The 15,369-nt window shown below is 29.7% G+C and overlaps 1 protein-coding gene across 3 annotated transcripts in view; it reads right to left on the bottom strand.

Annotated features, from left to right (window-relative positions):
• Positions 1 to 12,181: 12,181 nt before the first annotated feature.
• Positions 12,182 to 15,369, bottom strand: part of mical1 (microtubule associated monooxygenase, calponin and LIM domain containing 1) — a 68,079-nt gene continuing 64,891 nt past the window's right edge. For 2 of the 3 annotated variants that reach the window (XM_087306075.1, XM_087306076.1), the window contains exon 24: positions 12,613 to 14,043. In XM_087306075.1, the coding sequence (XP_087162201.1) occupies positions 13,850 to 14,043 (194 nt within the window). In that variant the 3' untranslated portion in view covers positions 12,613 to 13,849. 3 annotated transcript variants of the gene reach the window in all.

Below are 15,369 nucleotides of genomic sequence, written 5' to 3'. Positions count from 1 at the left end.
TAATACCTTCTGAATATACATATGAATAGAACTGTAATGTATAAAGTGGGGCAGCACAGTGGCGCAGTGGGTAGCACAATCACCTCACAGCAAGAAGGTCGCTGGTTCGAGCCCCGGCTGGGTCAGCTGGCATATCTGTGTGGAGTTTGCATGTTCCTCTAGGTGCTCTGGTTTCCCCCACAAGTCCAAAAAACATGTGGTACAGGTGAATTGGGTAAGCTAAATTGTCTGCAGGGTATGTGTGTGAATTGTTGTGTATGGTTGTTTCCCAGTGATGGAATTATTAGCCCATTTAAGCTATATATTTTATTGATAGTCTACAGAACAAACTATTGTTATACAAATATACTGTTCTCTTTCTCTGTGCTCCTGAAATGAAATCAAATTGATCCTCTAGAGAAGAAAGAGTAAATATACACTGTAAAGCCTAATAAGTGAAGGTAACTCGAACCATTTGAGGAGATTGCAAACAAACCATTTATGTTCAAAAACTAATCCTAATGAGTTCTGTGAACTTATTCCATTTGATGAAACAAAGCAATTTTACCAGAGTAAAACTTAATAAGTTAATAAACTAATCTATATGAGTACTGTGAATTTACTCCATTTAAGTTGAAGTAATGAGCTATTTATCAAACTCATTATTAGACCAACATGGAATCTGTGCGTGCTAAATTCCGCAAATCTTAAGCCTATCGTTAGTTCTGTTTATTTACTTGAGTAAATGTGTGTAAATCTATATTTATTCAGTTTTTAATTTAATTGCAGTAATATTATTGACTAATATGAACATTTCATCTAATTTATGTACAATGCAGTTTGCAGTTTGTCTTTTAGTGGATATATTTTATTAAAGACTTGCTTTGTTTAGCAAATAAAGTGAATTTAATTGGATTTGCAATTTAAACATTAAATAAAAGTTAAAAATGTATTATTTTTTATTTCACATATAAAAGGTTTTAGTTATGATACTTCCAGAATTTTTACCAAAATTCTCTGCAGAAATAGCAAAAAACGTCAGCAGATTCCGTCTGGCCCTGCTAATTATCTTCATCACTGAGTTCAAAACTCTTTTCAAATAAGTACAATTAAATTTTATAAAGTTTTGAGTTAACTACACTCATTTCATTTGATAAAGTTGACTGTTGTGTTTAACAGTGTAATCATCAATTAGTGAGTGATTAAATTGGCTCTGATTCAGGAGACACAGACTCTCAGACACACGGCTAGATCTGCACTAGAGTCTGATCCTTTATGATTACAGCTCTCAGCATCTGACCTGATTTCTGCACTGATCTGGAAACGTCTAGAGACTCGTCAAATAGATCCTCTGCTGGTGAACTGATCTTCTGTGTATTCACCATCAAACATCTAAAGTGTCCTGCATGCAAGAAGACATCATTAAGAGCACTTATACATACACAACATACATTTCAATGATAATATACTCACCTAAAAGACTTTTATATTAGAAGACAAAATTATCAGAAGAAAATAATCTGAAGAAACCATTTTTCTGAATGGATCAAAAGAAAAAAAAAGTGGAACAAATTGAGATATGTAATAATAGAAAATAAGACTGTTAGATCAATTAATTTTATTTTATACATATATTCAATTTATATACGTTTTATATATGTATACTTTTAAAGAAATTCAAAGTTAATGTTATAAATATGTGTGCTTCTTGATATAATCACATGCTCAACTGTTGTTTCAATCAGTTAAATGGTTGGAAAGTACCAGTTGCCAGGTAAAAAAAAAAGTGCACTAAAATGCACTTTATTTAAGTATACTTAGTACACTTTTCAGTACACTTAGATGGTATTAAGTTTATCTTAACATATACTTAATACTATCTTTTAGTACATTAAGTACAAAATTAGTGTGTGAAAATAGAGCACTTTTAGTACATTACTGGAAAGTGTACTAAGTATACTTAAATAAAGTGCATTTTAGTGCACTTGTTTTTTTGTTTTTTTTTACCTGGGATACTGTGTGTACAAAGAAAACAGCATCTGTGCTTCATCAAAACACTTTAATCTTTTTGTTCAATAAACCACAAGTCCAAAAATACCTTATGGGAGGGAACAAAACCTTAGCAAAAACTGAGAACACAAAAATATAAATAAGATGCAACATTACAGCACATATATGAAATGTTAAGACAATTTGGGAAAATGTACTTCTACTACAATACATTACTAATAGATTTTTAATACAGTCAATTTAATGTAAACTTAATTTTGGCTTAATTTATTTAAGCCAACTGAGCCGAGGTTCGAACCAGCAACCTTCTTGCTGTGAGGCGACAGCACTACCTACTGCGCCACTGCCTCGCCCATACTAAAAAAAAAGCATTTAAAGCATTTTTTCTGTAGTGTACTTTATTGTAGTACACTAAAAATGTATTTAAGTATTACTGGTATTCAGTATACTTTAGTCAAGTATACTAAAGTCCTACTGAAGTATAAACATACTTTAAATTAGTATATTTATAGTGTAAAACCATCAAACTTTTAATTAACACAAAAAATAACAATGTACTAAAAATGTATTTGTGGGTATTTAAGTGTATTTTAATTGGATTTAATTATATATTTTTTTCACCTGGGTGATTATATGATCAATATGATTCTACCAAACAAATGGTTTAGACCAGTGGTTCTCAAACTGTGGTACGTGTGCCACTAGTGCTACGCAGGCTTCCTTCTGGTGGTACGCAGAGGAATCGCTGAATAATTAAAGTAAATAAATTAACACACTTTTAACCCTTTAACGCATACGCGAACACCGATGTGATCAGTTAATTGATTTTAATAGGTTAAACCTTTTATTTTGTTTTTAGTTTTTTGATGTATTCTATCATTTGAAGCGGTTGTTGGAGGCATATACTGTATTTATATATCCCAATGTTGACAGATATAGCTTAATCACTTGCTTTTCAGAAACACAAAGCCTAATCTAACTCATGGTAAGCAGATCTAATTTCTGATTTAAATATGTAAAAATGTCAGAAAATGAATCTTGAAATAATTTCTGATCCCGACAAAGACTAATAATAATAATAATTTGCATATAATTGGCATATAAAATCTAAATTAAATAAATGTAAATATTGTTATATAATAATTTATTAATACATAATAATACATTTCTAAATAATAAATTATTTAGAAAATTTGAATCTAAAATAAAATTTGAATTAAAATTAAATAAATAAAATAAAAATATAAATGTATTTAAAATATTAAAATATGAAATGTAAAAAAAGCTGATAAAATATTAATTTATTAAATATAAAATAAAAACAACACACACAGACACAAGTAAATACATAAACATATACTTAAAATTATATTTAAGTAATAAAATAAAAATATGGGAAAAAACACAAAAATAAATGGTAGAATAGTTAATAAACATGAAAGCACTAAACATACAGTAAAACAGTAAACATATAAAACATTAAGTAAACAACTAAGTAAATTAAATGGAGAAAATTAACCATGCATTTTAAAATATTTACTTATTTAAAAGGACAATTAGTGATCACCACTTGCTCTGACTTTAAAAAATAGTACAATATAACGAAGCAAATAAAAAGGAGAAAATGACTATGTATTATTAGATATTTAATAATTTAAAAGGACATTTAGTGAACACCAATAATACTGACAATATATTGCATTGCATAATTAACCAACAATAAAAAACAAGCAAAATCAAACCTTGATTCTTATTAATCTCATTTTAAAATTGATCTAGGCGGCCCTCTAGTGGTGAGATGAACCTTTAAAAAAATCTAACTCTTGACCGCCCCAAAACAAAGTAATGAGAGAAAAAAGACATGCTATGACAGAAAAATGGCTGCATATGTGTGCAGAATATTACACTAACATCCTGTTCATACTATGCAGTTTATCATCTTACGCCAACCTGATTTCACCAAGTATTTAACAAGTTCTTGGATTAACATCTACTGTATGTTGATCCTGGAACAACATTGCACTCAGGCGATCAGAACTAAGGGATATGTGTAAAGTTTATGTTAAGTTTAGGCTAAGTTAGGTTCATGCACTTCTACATGGCTGTTATCCAACTAACATTCCTCTCTGATCTTGGGAATCATTTACAGTTGGGTTTAGGGGGTAGGGAATAGGTATGAATTATATTTTCCACCAAAAACGGTGTTCCAGGATCAACTTAGAGGTTATTTCAGGATTACATCGTACTTGGCATAACCATGACGTGCAAGTAATAAATGTAGCTGCTTATGTCAGGGATGTCCAGACTCGGTCTGGAGTTTCATTCCAACCGCAATTAGACACACCTGGGCTAGCTGATCAAGCTCTTACTACTTGGCAGTCTAGAAACATCCTTGCAGGTGTGTTGAAGCAAGTTGGAGCTAAAATCTGCAGAACACAGGCCCTCCAGGACTGAGTATGGACACACCTGGCTTGCTTATGCTTACCATAGCTGAAACACAATGTATATTTAAAAACAATAAGTGCATACTGTTTTACATACTTAAAAGCATGCAGACTAACATAATATCAGGCTGAACAATTGAACATTTCAAGAGAAATGATTATGTTTTCAGCTTAAAAAATTATTAATTATATTGAATCAATTTTTACCATGAAAGAATTAAAAGGATTATTTCCATTTAAAACACAGTAGTTATTTACATTTGATTACTCTAAATACGTCTGAATATTTTATGACAGCTAAAAAAAACACTGTTTATTTCCTTTCCATCTTTAATCAGTTGTTTCTAAATTGTTTATAATATAGTATCCTGTTGCGAGCATCCTGACCAGCTGCATCACTCTACAATTCACCCTGCAGGAAAACTCTTCAACTCATAGTGAGAACAGCTGAGAAGATCATTGGTGTCCCTCTCCCCTCCCTCCAGGACATTTACAGTACCCATCTCACCTGTAAAGCCCTCTGCATAACAGTAGATCTCACCAACCCAATGCATCGCTTCTTTAGTCTGCTGCCCAGGAAAAGACTGCGGAGTCTCCAGGTCAGGACCAACAGACTGAAAGACAGCTTCATCCATCAGGCTGTCAGGAAGCTGAACTCTCTCCCTCCCCATGCACCTTTGGACTCTGACACACATGAAAACACACACCTACACACACATACATCTGCACTGGTCACTTTATGTAACATTGGACTGCCAGTTAGTCACATCATACTACATCATACTATATAGCAATATCACATGAGTAGCAGTGCGATATGGCTGTATATCGGCACTGGTGGGAGGCGTGCGTTGGCAAAAGGCTGCAGGCCGAGTGCCTTAGTGCCCCCACCAGTGGCGATATACAGCCATATCGCACTTCTATGAGTGTGATATTGCATTTATACAACAGTTTGACGGCATAATTGTCTATATAAAAACAAAATCAAACATGGAGAGTCTCAAAAACCCTTTTGTATGAGGAACTACTTTCTTCCGCGTTGGATTCAAATCATAAGCTGACAGTTAAACAGCTGAGCAAGCATCTTTTAAACTTTAGATCTGTAGTGTCTGCTTTATGCTGGCTGTATGTGGGCGGAGTAATACACAAAGGGTAAATAGGCTGTACGGGTGCTGATATTACTTAAATATATCACGGCTATCAGCCAATCAGATTTGAGAACCAGACAGAACTGTTGTGTGTGTGTGTGTATATATATATATATATATATATATATATATATATATATATATATATATATATATGACACTGTCACTTTATCATAATAATCATGTTTACAAGCCCTTTTGCATTATATACTGTTCTATATCTGAACAACTCTGGTTTGCACTCATTGCCATATGCCCTAATTGTAATTGTATTGTTTACAAATTTCTATTCTTTATGTATATTTTAGACTACTTTCTATGTATATTTTTTTTATTACATTTGATGTATAATTGTATTTATTGTAAATTCTTTCTAAAACTCTACCTTTTGTATTAATATTATGCTAGGCACCTAGTGTCTGAGAGTAACGTAATTTCGATTAGCTGTATGTCCTGTAAATGTGGTTGAATTGACAATAAAGCTGACTTTGACTGATGCATTGGCCTATATAAATATCATAATCAATCTAAAACGGTCAGTTTTTTTTTCCCAAATAAAGCTTACTTTGAATCCCCTAGTGAAATTGTATTTATATAAAAAAAAAAACATATCACAAAAAACTAAATATAGTAATATTCATATTATATAACAATAGCGATTTTAAATGTATACACTACCTGACAAAAGTCTTGTCGTCGATCCCAGTTGTAAGAGCAACAAATGATAACTTGACTTCTAGTTGATCATTTAGAAAAGTGGCAGAAGGTAGATTTTCCAATCATCACAAATACTGCAGAAGACCTACTGGAACCCACATGGACCCAAGATTCTGACAGATATCAGTCAAGTTTGGTGAAGGAAAAGTCATGGTTTGGGGTTACATTCAGTATAGGGATGTGCGAGATATAGGGCAACATCAACAGCCTGAGGTATCAAGACATTTGTGCAGCCCGTTACATTACAAACCACAGGAGAGGACAAATTTTTCAGCAGGATAGCGCTCCTTCTCATACTTCAGCCTCCACAAAGTTCCTATAAGCAAAATAGGTCAAAATGCTCCAGGATTTGCCAGCCCAGTCACCAGATGTGAACATTATTGAGCATGTCTGGGGTAAGATGAAGATGAATTCAAAGAATCTTGATAAAATCTGGGAGTCCTGCAAGAACGCTTTCTTTGCCATTCCAGATGACTATTAATACGTGATTTGAGTCAGAGATGTATGGATGCAGTCCTCCAAGCTCATGGGAGTAATACACAATATTCATTCTTTTCCAACTGCACCATGACTTTATATTCTATACAGTACATTATTATATGTTAAGTGACAAAGTCAGAACTTACTGTCCTAATTAAATAATTAAAAATCAGTGCATTATCATATTTTATTTTGGTAAAATAAGCAGAGACCTTTACCTTTCATATAAGCCACTTCTGATACCAAATGATCAACTAGAAGTCAATGTATCACTATTTATATATAATCTACATCAAAAGTAAACCAATCAGACATCAAGGTCCCATAACACAATTCATTGTCCATAAATAAACCCGAAAGAAATAAGGTAATCGTTCAATATCCATTATTTTTCTCCAATATCGTGCAGACTAAACATCAAATCTGTTTCTAATGTAAATCAAGCATTCAAGGCAGCTTTCACAGCAAAACCCAACTGAGAAGCAAAACATAAAGTGCTGAATGTTTTATTAGCATATTGAGTGAATTAGCGTCCCCATAGAAAAGAAATCACTACTGTGTGTGTGAATATGTTTGAAGAAAAGAAATACAATCAGGGAGCAAAAGCAAACAGCAGAATACACCACAGTTCCCAAAACACTAGCACAAATATAATCTCCGACGAGAGTTAATGCCACTAATTATTCTCAAATGCCTCAAAAATGAAAACCACTTTAGCAAACACATAGAAAAGTACCAACTAAATGAATGAACTCATATATATATATACACCATATAAATCGTTTCAAATAATTATAACGCATTGTAAACCGGAGCAGGCGGATGAAACCCTGAGAGTCAAAACCATGACCATGCAGAAAAGACCAAAACAATCAATAATAATCTGAATAAAAAGATGTGCGTTATAGTTATAAGTATTAAGAGTAAGAAAATACACATCCACTTCTACAATGAGGAAAACACATCGCACAAAAGCCCATAGTGATACTGAAACCTCTTAATGTCGCCGAGCTGGAATATAGTGTTAATAATACAATGCAAGTGCTGATTAAGACGTGATATTGGTTGCTTCTGTTAAGTACAACTTCATACATGTGTAAATACCGTTTATATAATAGATTTTTTTTATAAGGAGAGTTTGTATGGAAGCTTGTTTTCTTGTTTTCAAAAAAAGAAAAGAAAATAAAAAGATAATTGTGACTTTTTATCAACTACTTGAAATCTTTAAGATTGTTATGGGTTATAATTGATCTCACAGGAATAAGTTTTTTTTTTTTTTTTTTACATCTTACAATTTTGATTTATTTTCAAGATTATAAGTTGACATTTTACAAGTTTCATTTATGGCCAATATTATATGTTTACATCTAATAATTTTATTTTCAAGATTATAAATTGACATCTTACAATCTTCATTTATTGTCAAGATTATAAGTTTACATAACATTGATTTATTTTTAAGGTATTAAACTTACATCTCACGATTTTGACTTTACAGATTTTAGGCCCACATGTCCAATTTTGACTTCTTTTCCAGATTCCAAGTTGACATGTTTTAAATTTTATTTTTCGAGATTAGAAATTTATATCTTAAAATTATTTATTTATTTTCAAGATAAGTTTACATTTTACAATTTTGACTTCTTTTCCAGATTCTAAGTTTGCATATTAGGATTTTGTCTTAGTTTCAAGATCATACACTTACAGTACATCTACACTGTAAAAAAAAAAAATTCGTAATTTTACGGTTTATTTTCAGCAGCTGCGGTGCCGGAAAAAAACGTTAAATAACGGCCGTTAAATTACAGGAATTTACTGTAAAATAACATACATTAAATTACAGAAATTAACTTAAGTTTAAATTTCTGGTAAATTTCTGTAATTCAACCCCTTTACAGAACATTTCTGTAATTTATCTGTAAAATTACGTTTTTTTTTTTACAGTGTACAATTTTGACTTATTTTCCAGATTATAAATTCACATTTTACCATTTTTACTATTTTTCCAAATTATAATTTTACATTTTACAGTTTTATTTTTAAGATTATAGATTTATATCTAAAATTTGGATTTATTTTTAAGATTCCAAGTAAACATTTTACAAACTTAACTTATTTTCTAGATTATAAATTTATATCTTACAATTTTGTATATTATTTTCCAGATTATAGGTTTAAATAGGTACAAGTTTGACATATTTTCCAGGTTATGAATTTATATCTTACTATATTTATAATTAAGTTTGCATCTTACAATGTTGATTTGTTTTCCAGATTCCAAGCTTAAATCTTACAATGTTGACCTATTTTCATGATTATACAATTACGTATTTATTCATTTTGATTTAATTTAAGTTTACATCTTAAAATTTTATTTTAAAGATTATAAATTTACTTCTTACAATTTTGATTTACTCAAAAGATTCCACCTTTACATCTAACAATTTTGACATATTTTCAAGATCATAGTTTACATCTTGGTATATTTTCCAGATTCCAAGTACACATTTTATAATCATGAAAATAAAAAAAAATTTTAAGTTCACATCTTACAATCTTGAAATATTTTCAAGATTACAAGTTTAAATCTTACCCACTTGATTTATTTTTTAAGATTATAAATTTACATTTTACCATTTTAATTTATTTTCAAGGTAAAACTTTTACATCTCACGATTTTGACTTAGATTCGAAGTTTACATCTAACAATTTTCTTTTATTTTCAGGATTATAAGTTTACATCTATAATTTTGACATATTTTCCAGATTTTAAGCTCACAATTTTGACTCATTTTTAAGTTTCTTTGCCCACATAATTATTATTTTAGTATGTAACAGTTTGTTTATAATTATAATCACAAGTTGACATTTATCAGAATTTTACACATCTTGCAATTTTAAGAACTTACGGACTTTATTTTAATATATTATTTTGCAATTCAGACTTTTTACATCGCAATTAAATCTTTTTTCAGATCTCACAGTTCTGGTCTTATAATTGAGAGCTTTTACAGTTTCTTTTTTTCTTGATTCTGTGTTTCTAAGATGTCGGAAATGAGGAAATTTGAGTTTATCTGATGCACTTTTCTAACTTTCTCATGATTTTGAGTGTTTCTGGTGCAATTTTGAATACTTAATTAGTTCACATCATACAATTTTGACTATTTCTCACTCAGAAACTTCAAATTTCAGTATCTACTGTAGCAGTTTGTTTTTATTATAATAACAAGTTTGCAAGTTAACATCTTATTATTTCTTGACATTTGACAATTTTAACCATTATTTTCAGCGACTATTTTTGTCTCATAACTGTTTGCAATGCAAACTTTTTAAAATTGCAAAACATTTTTTATATGACAATTACAGCCTTAGAATTGCAGTTTTTATTAGCTGTTAATTATAAGTTCCTCTTTCCAGCGATTCTCAGTTTATAAAATGTCAGAAATGTGACTTTTTTTTTCAAGATTTTCACATCTATTTCAGTTTTTTTTCTCTGAATTCAAATGTTTATATCACACAATCAAAACAAAATCATAATTACAAAATGTAAACTCAGAATTGTAAGTAAAAACTTATGAAAAATGTCTCAATTAACCTTTAAACTTCCTATTTATCAGTTCCTGACAGAAATAAGCTTCCGCAACTGTGATATTCAGAACATCCGTCATCTCTATAGACCAGGGGTCAAAGATCTCGATCCTGGAGGGCCGGTGTCCCTGCAGGGTTTAGCTCCAACTTGCCTCAACACACCTGCCTGGATGTTTCAAGTATACCTAGTGAGACCTTGATTGGCTTATCTAGGTGTGTTTGATTAGGGTTGGAGCTAAAATCTGCAGGACACCGGCCCTTCAGGAACGAGTTTGGTGACCCCTGCCACAGACTATTATAAAAGTGCGAGATGCAATATATAAACGGCACAGATGTGCGCAAACGTCTGCCCAAGCAGATCCTGCGTTCGGTCAGGGGTTTTTATGCCATTGGTCTAGTGAAAGGCCATAATCCGGGCAGTGAAGGCTGGGACAGCTGTGAAGATCCAAATATTTTCCAGGCTTCAGAGTCTCCGTTTGAAAGCACATTCGTGTTCGGAGCGAGACTGTAGCGTCTGCCATATAAACATGTGTGCACAGATGTGTTGAACGCTTTGGTTTTCAAGAGCAGAGTCTCTGCACAGAGTTGTGCAACGTGTGTCTGCAAGTCATTATTGTGGTTGATTATAATATGCATGAATAATTAAAGAGACAGTTCAACAAATATGTATATATGGGCAAGGATTAATCGCAATTAAGCAAATAAAAAAGGTTGTTTTGACATAATATATTTGTGTATATTTATTATGCAAATGTGACACACACACATACATAAAACTATACAATTCTATTTCGTTTTTATAGCTATATAAATTTGTATCATATACAGTATGTCTATATTTTACACCCAAATAAAAATAATCTTGAATGTGTGTGTTTATATATACAGAATAAATATACACTGTACACACTTTCTTTTACGTATGACATTCTGGATGCGATTAATCATTGACCAGCATTACATATACATATATATTCTGCTAGCATTAATTCACCCTCATGCTCATATAAATGGTTATGATTTTCTATCTTTCCCTTGATAAAACAGATGCAAGATGTTCAAACTGAGATTTTATCATTTATGTCAGAAGTTTAGAAGTATTGCATATGAATGTTATGTTTTTTTATGGTGTGTTGTTTTCCTCTTTTTGACCATTTATATTATTGCATGGACATCCCCTAAAATTAGCAATTTTATTTTAATTCAATAATTAAAACTACTAGTTGATATTTATCAGGATTTTACACATCTTACAATTTTAACCTTTTTTTCTGAGGACTTATTAAGGATCTGAGGATCTATTTTTTATAAATGATATTTTGCAATTCAGACGTTTTACATCACAATTCTAACTTATTTTATATTTATCTAACTTTAGATTTATGCTTGCATTATACAATTTGGGTTTATTTTCAGGATTAAAAGGATACATCTTGCAATTTTGAGGTTTTGTCTTTTTTCTGGGGACTTAGGATCTATTTTTTATACATAAAAGTTTGCAATGCAGACCTTTTACATCACAATCCTAACTGTTAATTTCAGAACTAACTTTAGATTTATGTTTACATTATACAATTTTCATTTATTCTCAAGGTTATACATTTACATCTTACAATTTTGACTTTTACCCTCAGAATTCTATGCTTTAGTATGTGATAGTTTGTTTTTAAATACAACAAGTTGACATTTATCAGGATTTTATACGTCTTGCAGTTTTATCCATTTTAAGCACTAAGAATCTATTTTTTACAAATAATAATTAGATATTTTTTATTATTTTAATTTCTGTCTGTAAAATATTTTCTCACTTCCTGTGGATTCTAGGGCACTGTAAAAAAAAACCATCACCGACGTGCTTTCCTGGGTGCACCATCATTTTTTTTTGCAGACCAAGTCTTAACAAGCCTGCCAGTTTTTCTGACTGGACCCAGACGGGTTTGAGCGGATTGACTGTCCCACACAGAATTTTTACATCACAATTCTAACTTTTAATTTCATATTTAACTTTAGATTTATGTTTACATCATACAATTTTGATTTATTCTCAAGGTTATACATTCACATCTTACAGTTTTGACTTTTCCCCTCAGAATTTAAAACTTTAATATATAATAGTTTTCAATTTTTTTTATTATTATTAATTTTTGTCACTTGTAAATATTCTCTTACCTCTAGTGGATGCTACAGCACTGAAATAATATCACTTGCACTGAAGTGCTTTCCTGGGTGTGCCAGCATTTATTTGCTATTTTTTGTGGACCAGGCCTTAACAAGCCTCCCAGTTGGTCTGACTGGACCCAGACGGGTTTGGGAGAATTGACTGGTATACCACACAGACTTTTTACATCACAATTCTAAAGTTTATTTCATATCTAACTTTAGATTTATGTTTACATCTTAAAATTTTTATTTATTTTCAAGATTATAATTAAACATATTAAAATTTTGACTTTTCTCCTCAGAATTAATGTTTCAGTAGGTAACAGTTTGTTTTTAATAATAATTACAAGTTGACATTTGTCAGGATTTTACCCATCTTGCAATTTTAACCTTTTTTCTAAGGACTTGGTATCCATTTTTTACAAATAATAATTACCTATTTTTTATTATTATTAATTTCTGTCTGTAAAATATTTTCTAACTTCCTGTGGATTCTAGGGCACTGTAAAAAAAACATCACCGACGTGCTTTCCTGGGTGCACCATCATTTTTTTTCGGACCAAGTCTTAACAAGCCTCCCAGTTGTTCTGACTGGACCCAGACAGGTTTGAGAGGATTGACTGTTCCACAATCACAATTCTAACTTTTAATTTCATATCTAACTTTAGATTTATGTTTACATCATACGATTTTGCACTGTTTTCAAGATTTTAAATTTACATTTTACAATATTGACTTTTCCCCTCAGATTTCAAATTTTAGTTTGTCATAGTTAATATTTTTATTATATTTGGTTGACATTTATTAGGATTTTACACATCTTGCAATTTTAACTTTTGTTCTGAGGACATAGGATCTATTTTCTTTAAATATATATAATATTTTGCAATTCAGACCTTTGACGTTGCAATTCTCATAGTATACATCTCATAGTTCTGTTCTTGTAACTGATAATTATAACATCTATTACTCTCTTTTTTTTTCCTTGATTAGGCTTTTTTGAGATGTTGGAAATAAAGAATTTTTGCGGATTTATTTGATGCAATTTTAAACCTTTTCATGATTCTAAGTTTATCTAGTGCAATTTTTAATAATTTTGAAGTTCTCTACACAATTTGGACTTTTTGTTCACTCTTACCTCAAACTTTATTATCTAGCAGTGTGTTTTTCTTATAATATCACAGAAGATAGAAATTTATATGGACTTTATATGACATGAGAGTGTATAAATGATGCCAGAATTGTAACTGTCAGATGAACAACTTCATTAAGGTGTTGTGGTGTGTATTTTAAGCCAGTAGATGTGTGTGTTTGTGTGTCGTTTTACTCCCAGTGCACCTGGGAGGCTGTGGTTGAACGTCTTTTGGCATCCAGGCTTGAATTAAATTGATCATTGACCTCCTTCAGCCTCTTCTCCTCCAGAAAGGCCACCAGTGAATCCCTCATGTCTACCACGTCCAGCATCTCCTGCAGGATCTCTGCCTCGTGCTTTTGCTGCTCAGGGCTTTTCTCTGAATCTGCACACACAAAAACAACAGCACAAGAAACATCCAATCAAGATTTTGGGATTTCATATTAATTGACAGGTAGAATACTATTGTTATTCGTGATTCATTCATTTTCTTTTCGGCTTAGTCCCTTTATTGATCTGGATAATTTAATTTAATTAAATAATAATAATAATAGTAATAATTCTGTAAAAAATATTTGATCTTTTAAAATTTTTTTTTGTTTTATTACTTATTAATTATTTATTATAAATGTATTTATGGTGTTTTACTAATTAATAATTTTTTGTTTTATTATTTATTATATAATAATTTATTTATGATGTTTTACTAATTATTCACTGTACACACTTATGCAATATTATATATAATTTTTATATATTATCAGAACATAATTTTATTATATACTCACAATTTATTTATTAATAATTTATTTTTGTTTATTAATAATTTGAATTTGATTAAATTAATTAAATTGCTTCAATTTAATGATTACGAATAATAATTCAGTAAATAATATTTTATCAAGATTATTTTAAAATATGTTTTATTTATATTACTTAATATTTATTATATATTATTTATTCATTTATGATTTTTCCTAATTAAATATGCACTGTACTTACATAATTTTATATAAAATATTGTTTAGATATTATTATAATATAATTATATTACACACACACACACATAATATTTACTGTACACTTAAACAATATTATATATAATATTTTTATACATTATTACAACATAATTATATTATATACACACATCATCTATTGATTAAAAATAAATTTATATTATATAATTTAATTGAATAATAATAATAATAATAATTCAGTAAATAATATTATTTTCTCTTTTTCATTTTATTACTTATTTATTATTTATTTATTTGTTATAAATGTAATTATGATGTTTTATTAATTTAATATTCATTGTATGCACTTACACAATATTATATATAATATTTTTATATATTATTAGAACCTATAATTATATTATATACAGACAATTTATTGATTAATAATTTAACTATATAGTTTAATTTAATTAAATAATTAATAATAATTCTGTAAATAATAATATTTTATCATTTTTTTGCTTTATTACTTATTTTAAATGTATTTATGCTGTTTTACTAATTAAATATTCATTATACAAACGTACACAATATTACATATGATATTTTTTATATATCATTAGAACATATAAATATATTATTTACACACATCATTAATTTATAATTTAAACATATAAATTAATTTAACTAAATGATTAATAATAATTCATTCGATCATTTTTTTGTTTTATTACTTATTTATTATCTAACTT

This window comes from Danio rerio, chromosome 23 (assembly GCF_052040795.2).
Source record: "Danio rerio strain M-AB ecotype USA chromosome 23, GRCz13ab, whole genome shotgun sequence".
Lineage (NCBI taxonomy): Eukaryota > Metazoa > Chordata > Actinopteri > Cypriniformes > Danionidae > Danio > Danio rerio.
This window is presented reverse-complemented; position numbering and strand designations above follow the sequence as displayed.